The sequence below is a fragment of the Protomyctophum bolini genome (genome assembly GCF_963924005.1).
Source record: "Protomyctophum bolini genome assembly, chromosome: 14".
NCBI lineage: Eukaryota > Metazoa > Chordata > Actinopteri > Myctophiformes > Myctophidae > Protomyctophum > Protomyctophum bolini.
In genome coordinates, this window is record NC_137875.1 from 7,173,939 (window position 1) to 7,189,898 (window position 15,960).

General features: G+C 43.7%; 1 protein-coding gene across 1 annotated transcript in view; it reads left to right on the forward strand.

Annotated features, from left to right (window-relative positions):
* Positions 1 to 15,960, forward strand: part of LOC308328714 (uncharacterized protein) — a 222,889-nt gene that overhangs the window by 156,007 nt on the left and 50,922 nt on the right. The window contains exons 23-29 of the mRNA XM_080782807.1: positions 5,454 to 5,492; positions 6,028 to 6,066; positions 6,895 to 6,930; positions 10,456 to 10,500; positions 11,581 to 11,634; positions 13,021 to 13,074; positions 15,681 to 15,764. Of these exons, the coding sequence (XP_080638933.1) occupies positions 5,454 to 5,492; positions 6,028 to 6,066; positions 6,895 to 6,930; positions 10,456 to 10,500; positions 11,581 to 11,634; positions 13,021 to 13,074; positions 15,681 to 15,764 (351 nt within the window). The remainder of the gene's footprint in view (positions 1 to 5,453; positions 5,493 to 6,027; positions 6,067 to 6,894; positions 6,931 to 10,455; positions 10,501 to 11,580; positions 11,635 to 13,020; positions 13,075 to 15,680; positions 15,765 to 15,960) is intronic.

Consider the following 15,960-nt stretch of genomic DNA (forward strand, 5'->3'; position numbering starts at 1 on the left):
GCTTTAATGTAGCCACACATGAATACCCACAAGGACAAACTACACATGTACAATTAGGAGGAATACTTGTTTTAAGTGTAAATATATCAGGCCGTGCGACGATAACAGATGAATCTCGCTTTTCAGTCGTCTTTGAACTTGTGCTTTTAGGTTCTCCAAATTGGCCCAATTATCCCATTCTGGGCGGGAACCCCTTTTGGTGTTGGCATCATGTTATGCTTTAGCTATTGAAAAATAGCAGATCTACAAGCTCGTAGCGCGCCACCGAGTGGCGCGCTACGAGCTTGTAGGTCTGCTATTTTTGAAAAATCAAAGAACGACTGACATTTTTAGAATCTGATCTCAGGTCAGAATGGGTTCATCAGACCAGTGTGTGTCCATAGTGGAAACCTCGTATGAATCTGATCTCAGGTCAGAATGGGTTATATATAACACAGCTGCGTTTCAATTGATCTTTCATCTGGAAAAGAAACAAAACAAAGCGTCTGTAAAACAAAGAGATAATGGTGTTCATTGTTGTGTGCGAGCCGAGGCGCGAGCGGAGCCACCCGGGGTCCTTGTTCCATTGAACAAGGATGCTATAGCACACGGACACGCTAATGGAAACGGCATTAGTCATTTGATAAATGAGGCTCTTTGAGTATTTAGTATCAATCTGTGTGTGTGTGTGTGTGTGTGTGTGTGTGTGTGTGTGTGTGTGTGTGTGTGTGTGTGTGTGTGTGTGTGTGTGTGTGTGTGTGTGTGTGTGTGTGTGTGTGTGTGTGTGCGCGTGTGCGTGTGTGTGAATCCCACATTTCCCCACAAATGGTAGAATTTGATTGACCAGAAATGGTTTTAGTGTTATATTCCAAAAAGATTTGGGGAGTCAGGTTCACAATTAAGAAAGGCTTCCGACTGGTGTTAGGATTTGGATTAGGCACTTAGAGGTTTATTAGAGGAGATTTGAATGCTCATTTAATACTTTTATACCAGAATGTGTGTGCTGGTGTCACGCACTGAAGATCACTCGCAATGCGTAGCAGCGTGACCCCGCTGTCAAGCTCGGAGTCTTATTTCCGGCTCCAGGATAGAAAATGGCAATAGAAATAAAGTCCTTGATGTCCTCACATGTATTGATGTATAGCAATAAGTGCATGTGTGTGTGCGTGCGTGCGTGGACTGTACGTGCACTGTATACGTGCGTGCGTGTGTGTGTGTGTGTGTGTGAATGTGCTCTCGGCAGATAATTTTGTCCGTTAAGCATTGATTTTCCTTACTCTGCAGAAGCGAGCGTTCAGACCATTACCCTTCCTTCATAAACCTCCCTGCTGCCTCCATGTTTATTAGTGCTGGCTGGGGAGGAGAGCCTCCCACACACACACACACACACACCCAATGCCCAGCCATAAAAAGCCTTTTGGCTCTAATATACTCCTGCTTTTTATTGTCAATGTACACTTCTAATATCCCGAGTGTTCATTGAACTCAGAGCACCTTATCGATCAGGCTTATCGAGCCGGGTTCTTATCGAGCCCACTATCGAGCATTTTCTATTATTCTGTGGAAAGACGGGAGTAGAACCAGTATATTTTACTATAGGGTCTTCAAATACAGAACTTCTCTGACAGACGGAAGGCAATTGACCTTTTTACCAATAAAATTATATTAAATAAACTGTTAACTGGTTAATAAATAGAAGCTTTGGGTGCCGGGGAAGATACGTATGGCCGCTTTTACTCTGTAACCCCCCCCTTCCGTTCCGGAAAAAAACGGAGACATATTTTTGCTTGCTTACCGTGCTGTCGTTACGATAGAAATCGCTGAATAATCCCTCACGTTCATATTTTGTAGAGTAGAAGTTACGAGGGATTCTTTCTGCAGCGGTAAACAGGGAAGTGAACGGGGCCGCGCAAGTGCAAAGAGCAAGGAGTATAAAAAAAACTAAATTCTGAATATTTCTCTCTCGTTTGATATCAATGAAAATGCTCTAGGACGTGTGTACACATCCTTTGGTTATTAGTTATGACGTTCCCACACGACGTCATACAGTCTGAATGTGTTAAGCTACATTTTGTTTACCTGGTCAGCGCTGGTTGGCATGCAGGTATCAATACACTTTAAGACCGACATGTTTTATGCAAGGATGGATGATTACATTTATTTCTTGATCACCTCTTGTCTTGATTGTTTAAACATGACGTCATGGGCCGCTATGCTCGATAACAGGCTTGATAAGCCCAAAGCTTATTGATAACGGGTACTCAATAAGCTTATTGATAACGGGTACTCAATAAGCTTATTGATAACGTGTACTCAATAAGCTTATTGATAACGTGTACTCAATAAGCTTATTGATAACGGGTACTCAATAAGCTTATTGATAACGGGTACTCAATAAGCTTATTGATAACGGGTACTCAATAAGCGTATTGATAACGGGTACTCAATAAGCTTATTGATAACGGGTACTCAATAAGCTTATTGATAACGGGTACTCAATAAGCTTATTGATAACGGGTACTCAATAAGCTTATTGATAACGGGTACTCAATAAGCTTATTGATAACGGGTACTCAATAAGCTTATTGATAACGGGTACTCAATAAGCTTATTGATAACGGGTACTCAATAAGCTTATTGATAACGGGTACTCAATAAGCTTATTGATAACGGGTACTCAATAAGCTTATTGATAACGGGTACTCAATAAGCTTATTGATAACGGGTACTCAATAAGCTTATTGATAACGGGTACTCAATAAGCTTATTGATAACGGGTACTCAATAAGCTTATTGATAACGGGTACTTGTCATTGGATTTTTCCGGGTATCGGTTATCGAGCTCCATCCCTATACGTACAACTGGAACCAAATGGGTCCATTTGGTTCCATTTCTAAATGAACACTGAGGGTTTTATGTATGCCAAAAAAACCATTTCCGTTTCATATCACAATCTCTAAGCTTAATATGTTGATGTTAAAAGACTGTAAAATGCTCTTGATAACAAAACTACCTTTTTTGGAGGGACGCAGGCTCACAGTTTATGAACGCTTATTATGAAATATTATTCTCGCTGTTCTTCCAATCGTCCAGAAATAAGTTCGCGCTTTACTGGAAAGGATAAAAGACACAGACAAAAGGCTGTGTGTGTGTGTGTGTGTGTGTGTGTGTGTGTGTGTGTATGTATGTGTGTGTGTGTGTGTGTGTGTGTGTGTGTGTGTGTGTGTGTGTGGGGCACAGTCACATTATTTTCTTGGCAGAGTTTAGCATTCTGGGCAGAAATGTTGACTCACAACTCCGTCTTATTTACAGCAAGGACGTAGGGAGTGTGCATAAGCGGGTCAAGGTGGTGAGCGTGCTACAGCTTCACGTGCTGTGCATACCAAGTCCCCTGGGACCGCGTCCTCCCCCTGAGGTTACTTTGAACATGGTGTGGTTCATTCAATTTATCCACACATGTTCCTGCCTGCAGGCGGAGGGAGGGAGGGATGGATGGATGGATCCACCTCGGTGACGGCAGACTGCTGGGATAGTGGTGGTGCTTTGGCATGGGGGTGTCAGACCAACATGGAATGAATTCTGTACTGGCCATATAAGGAGCATGTCTTGAGTGTACAGGGTTTGATGAGGTCAGATCAACATATGGAATGTCAGAACAGGTCAGCTATAGATCTACGGGTGATAGCGGGGACATTCTCTTGAGTGAACAGGGTGTGATGAGGGCCCAGGTAGGGCCGGGCCTTAATTTTCAGGCCTGTTAAGAATGGACAGGTGGGCCAAGTGAGAACTCTAGTTTTCGCCGGCTGCCGGGCGTGGCTGCACTAATAGCTTTGGGGCAGGCCCGTCTAGAGTTTGAATGGACAGGTATAAGTCAGAAGGGCAGACATCAAAGAGGAAGGATGGATGGGGAAGGATCAACATATGGAATGTCAGAACAGGTTGACTTATATCCATACAGTATATGGAGATCTAAGGGTTTCCAAATAACTATGAGTTAACTGAGTTAGTTAACCGGATCTACCCACGATTTCTTGGGATTCAACCTCCTTTGCCAACATGATAAATCTCGGGTTTGTTTAATGTAATTGAATCCAGAATTAATAGTATTTTATTTACTGTTTTTAGCATCCATCGTTAGCCTCCGGTGGCTCGCCATGGTGTGTAATCATCAAATATCCAAAATCTCCTCGTGCACGCACACAATCTAACGCATTTTAGGGCTCAGATTGAGATAAAGGACCATGTTTAGAGCTTAATAAAACATTAATTCGAGGTCGCGCTATGCATAATAATAGTTCACGCATTTCTCAGGCACTAGCCTCACGTTACTGCCAATGGTAATGGGTAATTAGATTAATGCATGTGTGACCAGGGGCTAATAATTCAGATTTAGTCTTTTTTTTTTTTGTCAGTGATTTTTTTGTTTGTTTGATTTTGCTACAGACAGACTAAGCTTGGTGTGAGAATCAGGCAACCAGAATCGGGCAGCAGCAGGCTGAGGACATTTTTTTTTAAATTTGTATATAATAAGACATAGACAAAACACAACCAAAGAAATGCATAACGAAACAAACGCATAACAAAACAATATAACCAAGATGCACAGAAATATCCCGCAGTCCACCCCAGCCCCAATTCCAGACATATTCCTTCAGTGTAAAGTTTTCCAAAGTTGCAGCCCGTTCAGAGCTCACTCAGAGCCAGAAACTAATCAGAGTCCTGATACAGTACGTGCATATGGTAAAAGTCCTAGTCGTCCATCGTATTGAGCAGCCTGTATGACAGGTCGCTCGTATAAGCGGCCAATAGTCCCACCGAGGCGTCCCAGAGGGACGGTGCAGGTGCAGACAGAGCCTTCCAGTCCTTGACCAACAGCGAGGCTATGAGGACATTTCTGAGATTTGACGAGTTGGGGACGGAACGCAGGCAAAAGTAAAAAAAAAAGTAATCTTAACAGTCCAGATTGCTTTGCTCAGCTCAAATGTTGATACATTGGCTCAGCCTGAGCACACGGTGAGCCCCGAGCTGATTAATGGCGAGGCCCTGGACAATGATGGGTTGCCGGGCAGACCTCAGTCGCTCGGTGTCAAGCCCCTCTTTGCCGTGTTGCTTTTTAAACTGTTGTTTTTAAAGTCCCACGCCACTGACCTTTGACCTTACCACCCAATATCTAATCTGTTCTGAAAACAGGTGATTTATGTTCGCCTCTGACGCTTGGCCGTATAGCCAATCGAAATGAGACACGGGTGAGAAGTGGGGGAGTCGGTCGTGTGTGTGTGTGTGTGTGTGTGTGTGTGTGTGTGTGTGTGTGTGTGTGTGTGTGTGTGCGCGCGCGCGCGCGCGCACTTGTATTACTATACTTATGATGGCCAAATGTCCCCACAAGTATAGTACAATTTGACTATTCGACAATATATCTATAATGTATACACAGTAAAAAATAAGAATGCCTTTTCCCTTTCATGACTTTCAGGTGATGACAGCGCATGGATTAAGACAGATCTCTGGACCGGTGAGCATGTGATCAAACTAACCAATTGAATCCTATCTTGCTTTCTGAATAATAATTGCAAACATTTCGTATAGACAAGCATTTGGCCCCAAACAATAGCTGATCCACAAGGTACATGTCACGTATAATATTGAGTGTCCTTGACATGAAAAAGCACCGCTGATAGCAGCAACATACGTTTTTCGGAAAATAAGGCATTTGTAGAATCGGCCTCAGGTCTTTATGGGTTTAACCCATTCTGACCTGAGATCAGATTCATACGAGGTTTCCACTGGCCACCCACTGGTCTGATTAACCCATTCTGACCCGAGATCAGATTCTAAAAAATGTCAGTCGTTCTTCGATTTTTCAAAAAATAGCAGACCTACAAGCTTGTAGCGCGCCACTCGGTGGCGCGCTATGAGCTTGTAGATCTGCTATTTTTCAATAGCTAAAGCGTAACATGATGCCAACACCAAAATGAGTTCCCGTTCAGAAGGGGTTAAGTATGTACGGTGTTCGATAAGATTGCCCCTATGTGTTTTCTTTTCCATAGGAAGATGATTATAAGGAGAAAGGCCAGAAGGGAGACGAGGTAACAGTTCTACCAGACATCATATACATTCACTATTGATTTCTATTCTCCAACACATTTTACACAGCGGAATGGAAAGTCCTGTTTTCATCGTTTTAATATGGCATCAACCAGTGTATATAGTGCGGCGCTGGCGTTTTAATTAGGGGAATGAGAACGTATGGACAGCAGCGCCTGCTGTTGAAATGTGGATTCAGCTTTTTAGTTCCCGTAATATATATCGTCGCTGTCCAATACCATTAGGTCATGCAAGGTCCGAGGTCCATTGAGAAGTTAAAATCATACCAGAACATTTTAAAACGATTCTAAACAATATAGAATTTTAGACCATGAAAGGTTCAATCATACACTCCAATGCAGCCAGATATCGCCAGTCTTTACGACATGAAAAAGAAAGAAAGAAAGAAAGAAAAATCGATTTTAATATTGTGGCATTACAAATCGTGATGTATCCATGCCATATAGAGCAACTTTTGTTCAACTTTGACCCCTCTGTCACGTGGAACTATTTAGTTGTGCAGCTGTTGGCGTAGTGATACTATACTGGACACAAAAGATAGGTCCATGTGTCAAGCTATTATTGGTCTCAATCTATTTGTGCGTTATCTGACTGAAATGTCATTTTTTTTGTATCCCCCCCTCGACTTATTTCAGCAACAAGAGGGCTTTGCGTGAGAGCTTCCCGTGTGTGTATAGTACAGTGTGTGTGTGTGTGTGTGTGTGTGTGTGTGTGTGTGTGTGTGTGTGTGTGTGTGTGTGTGTGTGTGTGTGTGTGTGTGTACAGTACATTGATAGATGGCATTGTTGTGTGTGTTGTACTTTCTGCAGGGTGAGAAAGGAGCTCAAGGACCTCCAGGATTCAAGGTAACCTCTTAGCTTTTGGAAAAAGCGTAGCAGAGTGTATTTGACAGATGAGATGAATGCCGCTACAGTCCGATGCTTTGGGCGCACGCACTCACGCACGCAACGCACGCACACACACACACACACACACACACACACACACACTGAGTGAATAAGGTTTCTGGGCCAGCTAATAACACTGTTTGTGATATTAGACAGTGGTGGAAAAAGTACTCACTTTTTTTTTAGATATGAAAAGAAAGATCTAAAGAGCAAAAGACGAAGAGAGAAGTCTGTCCAACTATGTAAACACGGACGGTCGGCTGGGCGGAGTCTGTCTCTCTACTCGTCAGCAGTTAACCCATTCTGACCTGAGATCAGATTCATACAAGGTTTCCACTGGACACACACTGGTCTGATTAACCCATTCTGACCTGAGATCAGATTCTAAAAATGTCAGTCGTTCTTCGATTTTTCAAAAATAGCAGACCTACAAGCTCGTAGCGCGCCACTCGGTGGCACGCTATGAGCTTGTAGATCTGCTATTTTTCAATAGCTAAAGCATAACATGACGCTAACACCAAAATGGGTTCCCGTTCAGAATGGGTTAAAGAAAAGGGAAAACCCCCACCTAATACAACATCTGAAATCTCTATATGACACAAACATAAATATTTATTCATTAGATATGCCTACATGTACGTGACATAGCAGAAATCAAACACATTGAGCTTATACAGTATATGTACTGTAATTAGTAGTGCCAAATATTTATTTTCTACCCAGATAACTGGGAATACACAGAAATAGCAGAATAGCTCTGAAACCTCAGAAGCCTGTCGGTGAATTGTTGCGACCACAGGTCGTATTTAACTATGAAATCGTGCATACAGTACGTGCATATATGTTGATCTGACCTCATCAAACCCTGTACACTCAAGACACACTCCATATAATTATGGCCAGTACAGAATTCATTCCATATGTTGATCTGACCCCCCCCATGCCAAAGTGCCAGCACTCGCCCAGCAGTCTGCTGTCACCCAGGCGGATGCGTGCACGAGACCTCTCCCTTTTTGGGCAAGGTTGTTTCTCGCCCTCAGGCGTCTTACTGGTAGGCTACTGTAGCATTGCTCCCTATCACAAAGGACACAGTTATTATTTTTAAATCTAAGAAAAAGTGATTTTTGGGTGCCCTCACCCTTTGAGTAAAAGCAAAAATATCAATACTGCAATGTAGAAATATAGAGGGTATGTGCTTGCATAAAGTAAGTGGCAAAGTGAGTTTAACGTAATGCAATCACATTTACGCAGCAATGGTGACCATGTGGAGGTCACTCCCGGTGACAGTTCAGTGTCCTAGCCTATAGCACTCTTTAGCTTGACCATGTGGAGGTCACTCCCGGTGACAGTTCAGTGTCCTAGCCTAGCACTCTTTAGCTTGACCATGTGGAGGTCACTCCCGGTGACAGTTCAGTGTCCTAGCCTAGCACTCTTTAGCTTGCAGCCCTTAACAGTTAATCAGCCTTCAGTCTGATATCAGTTTTTATCACTCCCTTCAAAAGGCTCAAATAGAATGCTAGCTACTGATAATACCATTTAATAGACGGCTTTGTCGAATGCTTGATTCCGATGGGTCCGTCGCAGCATTCTGTTGTCTCCGTTTGAATCGCTATAGAAGATGAAACTTGTAGACTTCTAAAATCATTTTGAATCCATATTATGCGTAGGCCTATCGATTTGTGTTCGTAAGTAGCTGTGTAATAAGCAGAGGTGGTTATAATTGGAACATAAACCCCAGGACCCCAGGACTGACGCGAGGCTTATTTATCCCCCCCCCACCTCCAATAATGGTCGTCTCACTGTATTATGCCATACATATTACATGTCTTTTGTTGTGTGTAAGCGTAGCGCTGCATGGAATACACATTGTCTGGATGTCATTATAGATAATCAGAGCCTAAAGCATAAAGATAACTCTGGTTAATGGACTATTCTGTGTTCCATACAGTATTATGCCACATCTCTCTGTAGGTGATCACATACAGTAGTATTAAAGAAGATTAACCTCGTTAATCCCTGTGGGGAATTCAACTGTACACACGCATACACACGCCCACACACAGGCCCGACATACAGTATACTGTATACACACACACGCACACACACACACACACACACACACACACACACACACACACACACACACACACACACACACACACACACACACACACACACACACACACACACACACACAAACACACACCTTACACACCTGCCACAGGCGCCCGCCTGGGAGCAGTTATGGGTTCACTGCCTTGCTCACGGGCACTTCTGCATTGCACCTACTGTAGGAAGATGTGAACTGGCACCTCTCCAGCTACCCGGTCCACACACACACTCACACGCTGCTGTCTGTGCTGGACACCTGGACACCAGGGGTGTAAAGTAACTACAGTATAGTGCAAATATAAGTATACAGTAGTACAATGTTGAGGTACTTTTTACTTTACTGGAGTATTTCCAATGTTGCTTACTGCTTACTCGACCACATCTCAGAGGCAATTAGTATAACTTTTACTCCGATACAAATTCGTTTTTAAAAGTTTGTTTTTCTAGTTACTTTGTAGATTTTTTGATTATTATTATTACAAAACATACATTAACCACTTGGCCCTATATACGTTTTGGACATTTGACAAAAAGCTGGACTCATTATGAGATTGCAGAGCAGCTATTTTCAAAAGATTTGTTGCGAACTCAGTGAGCACTTACTATGAGACCTAGCAGATCATGTCTGTCTGTCTGTCTGTCTGTGTGTCCGTGTGTCTGTGTGTCTGTCCCGCTATCCAAATATGGAGTGTGTTGCATCAGCAATCACTCAGCTCCATATATGGGCACAAAAGGGGCCAGGTCCACTCAGCTCCATATATGGGCACAAAAGGGGCCAGGTCCACATATACAGTAACAGCGGGACAGACACACAGACAGACAAACAGACAGACAGACATGATCTGCAGGGTCTCAGCTGCGTTCGCTTCCCGCGTTTGCGCGTCTTACTGGTATACATGAATACTTTCTACTTTTCGTACAATACTTTACTCAAGTACATTTTTTATTCCAGACTTTTTACTTGTAAGTTGTAACAGAGTATTTCTACAATGCAGTATTGATACTCTTACTTCCTTCCACGCGATACGTCCAACCGGGGAAACTCGCCCCCTTGTCTGGTGAAAAGAAGCGGCTTGGACTCCTCATGCATTGAAGTGTAACGCCCAGGATTACACTAGACAATATAACACTGGGTGAAAACATATGAGAACCTTTTCCACCACTGCCCTGTCCCTATAGACTGAGCATTGGCCTCCTCTGGGAACAGAGGGCATCGCAGTGTACTGTATATAGATTCCACAGTGGAGCATGTTGTACCTGTACCGTGAATGTGGAAATATAAGAAAACCTTCAATTAAATCCCATGCTCTCTTTTCCTTCTCTCTGTCTCTCTTCCGTCCGTTCCTCATCCTTCTTGTGGGTCTTTCAAAGGGAGCTTTTGGTCCGCCAGGCCTGAAAGGAGACCCAGGACCGGAGGTGAGTGTCACCACGTCACTGCTGGTTGGGTTGCCAGACCTGTGACGTATGTGGTCAGAGCAGCTGGGGAGAGTATGTTTTGCACTCCGTCCGTCCGTCCGTGTGTGTGTGTTCGTCCGTGAGTCCGTCCGTGTGTCAGTCCGTGTGTCCGTCCGTCCGATACCAACTAAACTCCGGCACCGTTAAAACCCGGTCATTGCCAAACTTTGCACACACACTCCCTATATGCCAACGATGAACCTTTCCAGAAAAGCTTGTTATAGCGCCACCAGGAGGCCGACTTTTGTAAAACAATTTTTCTTATATTACTCCTCCAGATTTTGTCCAAAAAACCAATGCAAATCGTTACACAGTATCTCTATAGTCATGTGCTCAAGATGGACCTGTCCGATATGTCATATTCCATCCAAATTGGCTAACATTGGCTTTCAAAGTTTGCAGGATTGGCCCGTTTTGAACAAAAAGGCAAAAAGTCTTGAACGCAGCGTGCAAATTATGTGAAATCTTTCACGCACCTACTAGGCTGAGGAATATATCCCACCCACCAACAGGTGGATTTTTGCAAAACACATTTTTGGAACAAAATGCCTCAAACCATAAGAACAAATAGCACCATTTTCACATTGGCCTATTATAGCGCCACCAGGAGGCCACAACCTGACCTGGCCTGGTGGAGACCTGTGCCCCGAGGGCACTTTTTGTCTCCACCAGGCCGAAGGCCTAGGGGGAGAGTATGTTTTGCACTCCGTCCGTCCTTCTGTCCGTGTGTGAGTCCTTCCGTCCGTGTGTCCGTCCGTCCGTCCTTCCTTCCGTCCGTTATCAGCTAATCTCCGGCACCGTTGTCCCGATCCATGCCAAACTGTGCACACACAATCCCTGGATGCCAACGACGAACCTCTGCCCCAAATATTCCTCAACGGCCTGTTATAGCGCCCTGGTGGAGACCTGTGCTGATTGGCACTTTATCTAGTTCTAGTTGAAAATCTTTAGAAGGCATTATTGTAGAATGGGCCTGAGGTCTTAATGGGATAAATAAAACCAAAGTATTGGATCTCTTCTGAATTTTTCTTCACTTTCCAGGGGAAAGAAGGACAACCTGGCACCATTGGGCTCCCAGGGCACCCTGGAGAACCGGTAAGAATTGTTATAGACCTGGCCTAGGGGTGCCAAGTATACATAACAAAAATACAGGGAGACGCAGTAGTCAAATGAAATATTGATTTATTCAAGTCATCAAAATTAAGAAATCAAACCAAACCAAATCAGGAGCAAACAGATGAGCTGTGGAAATCAGTATTCAGTGGTGTAGTGCGTGTATGCATGAGTGAAATGTATGTGTGTGCATGAGTGAAATGTATGTGTGTGCATGAGTGAAATGTATGTGTGTGCATGAGTGAAATGTATGTGTGTGCGTGTTGAATGTATTAACAGAAATGTTGAAAAGTGTGCATGGTGGAAAAGGTGCAGAGAGCAAACTGAAAAGAGCAGAACTGGGGAAGGACTGGGAAAGCAGGCATTTATAGGGCGTATATTTATAAGAGTAATATATACATATATACTGTATATATATATATATATATATACTGTATAACACACAATATAGGGAACCGTCACAGAATACAGACACCACTTTAGCGTTCAGCTGCTTGTCAAACCTTGCATCCACTCCTTGCTTGATCTGGTTGTTTGCTGCTTTCCTCCCAACGCCGTCTGCCAGATACAAAGATACGACGGCAACTATCGACACGTTCATTTCTTAGTGATTTATTCCATTGACTTTCAATTAATCTGATAAATATTTGTTGTTTTGATATCAACGTATCGATTAACCGCCCTAAGCGTTATTTATTTGTGTGGTGTGTAATTATTTGGGGGGAATTCGTTTGACATTTTTCACCTATAATTTAATATATAGCCTAATCGATTAAATTGATCCGTTCAATGAACTGTCACAGCCCTGGTGTACATACTGACTGTACTCTATCAAGGTTTAGGAAAAACGTCCCAAAATCCGCCCCAAAATTTTCGACAGACGACCGGTAATCAAATTTACGAATTAATTAGTGGAAAGAGGCAAATGTGATCCCTTTATGTGAGGGAACAGAGGCAGAGGCACCCAGTCTGTTCTCGGCACCTGCTGCAGTAATGAGCATCTGTCTATATCCCGCTGACACCGAGGAAGCATCCGTGTTATATTTTAGATTCCCAAAAAGCCATGCTGTGAGCTTGTAAATCTGCTTTGAAAAGAAAATCATCTTGAAAGAACTACTGGTTCAGAAGGCATTGTGTTGAATGGGCCATTGACGGTCTGAATGGGTTATTCAAAAAGCAAGGGAGGGAAAAAGAGGAGCATTTCATAAATCCTGGCTTGGGGGAATGATGTTGGAACAGAACGGGCCGCTGAAGCTGCCAGAAGGAAGAGGAGAAGGAGGAGGAGATTAAATATGTGCTGAGAAGAGGAGGATGAAGGTTCTTCTGCTGATATAAGATGTCTCTCTTTTCCCTCCACTCTATCTCCAGGGCTCACCGGCAGAACTTGGGAGAGACGGGAGAGACGGCCCGAAAGGAGAGAAGGTTGGTGCTGTACACTATGTAGACCAGTGGTCCTCAACCTGACTGGACCCCCCCCTGTATGTAGACCAGTGGTCCTCAACCTGACTGGACCCCCCCTGTATGTAGACCAGTGGTCCTCAACCTGTGGGTGGGGAGACTGGACCCCCCCCCCCTGTATGTAGACCAGTGGTCCTCAACCTGACTGGACCCCCCCTGTATGTAGACCAGTGGTCCTCAACCTGACTGGACCCCCCCCTGTATGTAGACCAGTGGTCCTCAACCTGACTGGACCCCCCCCTGTATGTAGACCAGTGGTCCTCAACCTGTGGGTGGGGAGACTGGACCCCCCCCCCCTGTATGTAGACCAATGGTCCTCAAACTGTGGGTGGGGAGATGGGACCCCCCCTGCCCTGCCCATCTTGTAGGGGGTCCCCAGGTGACAGTGTAGTGGCAATTTAAGGACTTTTAAGACCCTTGTAATACCTAAAGAAAGAAAAGAAAAGGTTACTGCTTCAAAAGATTGAAGATTCAAACATTGGCCAAATTGTCAAATAATCTAAAAAAAAGAGGCAAACATTGTGAAAATAAATGGCTGATCTATACAAGCTCAAAACACCTTCCGTTATGAGCTTTATATGTGGGTCCGAGCCAAAGAAAACGTAATGCCTCCATCACCTCCTATATGCCAAGTGCTTGTCAGGGTGGGTGGTCCCCAGTTCAACTATGACTATTTTGAGTAGTCCCCTGTTCAAATGTGATTATTTTGGGTGGTCCCCAGTTTCGAATATGATTATTTTGGGGGGTCCCCAGTTCAAATATGATTATTTTGGGGGGTCCCCAGTTCAAATATGATTATTTTGGGTGGTCCCCAGTTCAAATATGATTATTTTGGGGGGTCCCCAGTTCAAATATGATTATTTTGGGGGGTCCCCAGTTCAAATATGATTATTTTGGGTGGTCCCCAGTTCAAATATGATTATTTTGGGTGGTCCCCAGTTCAAATATGATTATTTTGGGGGGTCCCGGCCTAAACAGGTTGAGAACCACTGCTGTAGACAGACTTCAAATGAAGTTCTTACCTCAGAGGCAGGAAAAAAAAGGAAAAACATTGTCGCTGTCTGGCGGAAACTTGGATATGATATCCATCATATCCATCATATCCAATTGATGCCCCTCGCCCCTCTAGAGCAGAAACCACACAGGCTGGGGCAGGCTACTAGATTGGTCTACGTTTGCCTCCTTTACCCAACACTCTTGAAACAGGACATTCATTTACGAGAAAAAATATATAAAAATGTTGATATGACGTTATGGTGATACGGCGTTTCTGCCCGACAGCAGCTATGCTGTTTTATGACAGGTTGACAACATATTCAGATTACTAAGCCAGTGTGGGTTTTATTACAGGTCGTGAAGATATTCAGATTAGTAACCCAGCGTGCTATTTTCAATCACGCTGTAACTTTACCTCTCTGCGGTTGATATGTCTCTTGACAACTCTCTTGTTATTTATATAAATTAGTTTTAGCAGGCAGGACTTCCCACACAATCTGTGCCAGTGGAAGAAGTGTTGCTGTAAGTGGAGTTGCTTGTTTGATAGGGTGCTGGCGCCTGTCATAATATAGGGATTATTAATCAAGATGCCCCACCCGCTGCTCCAGGGTAGAGAAATACACTTAACCATCGTCCCTCATCCGTTCCCCATTATACTAAAAAATTAAAAAAATTAAAAAAATATATATACTTTGTCATCATTACTCACATTGGTTCTGATCAAAGAGAAAGTTCCGCCCTCCTCTACGGTAGAGAGTCATTGTCAAAATAATTTATTTATGATCAAAGGACGAGCAAGAGGCACTCGGAAGTTGGACTTCTGCGTCTGTAGTGAGAAAGTTAATTTGGTGAAAGTAATTTGAGATTATCAAATGTTCCAATTTCGTAATTGCCAAAAAGATGTAATTTACGCTAGAAGACGAGAGGTAAGGTGAGACAGAGGAAGTAAGGCTGACAAGCTGGACATGTCAGAGACTTTGACTCGAATGATGGGAATCAGGACTTGGGGCTGACTGGAATGCTTTAAGACTGAACTTATCACTTGAGACCTGATTAGATTGATTTGACGACTGTAGCTGTTTATCCTGTTTATGCATTGCCAAACCGGCTTGATATTCAATTAGGAGGCTGGGCAGAGCTAGAGACTTGAGACTTGGACTCAACTCTTGGACTTGGACTCAAGAGAGTTGGACTCGACTTGGACTTGTACCAAAAGACAGATCTGCCAGATTTGCCACGTTTAAGAAACTACAAACTAATACATTCACCGGTTCTGGGCATATCACCAGCTCATGTGAGCTGTGATTGGACAAGCCGTCTCCTTCCAACCTACTGATATGCAAACGTGATTTTCTTCTTCTCCACTATAGCCTCTGTGTGTGTGTGTGTGTGTGTGTGTGTGTGTGTGTGTGTGTGTGTTTGTGTGTGTGACTGTGCACAACACAATATTCCCAGGTCTGCTGGGGAAGTTTCACCTATAATAATCTGGCATTCTGTCAGAGAGATGATCCATGTAGCCTCCAGGCCACAGCTGTCTGTCAGTTCAACTGTCTTGTCTGTCTGTATGTCGACAGGGCGATTCTGGGGGTGTGACTGGACCCCCGGGCCTACCTGGACTTAAAGGCGAGCCCGGAGAGACTGCAGGACCTGGACATCTGGTGGGTACAGAAGCATCTCACTTTATACTGTATTTGTTTATTTCAACGGGACAAAGCATATTTATGCGTCATTACAAATAAATGCAATGTAAATTCACCGGATTTAGCAAAGATGCTTTGGATTTTCAGCCGCAGTCTAACCACACAAAACATAAAAACTAAACAGGCAGGCAGTGAAGCAACATTACACTGCGAG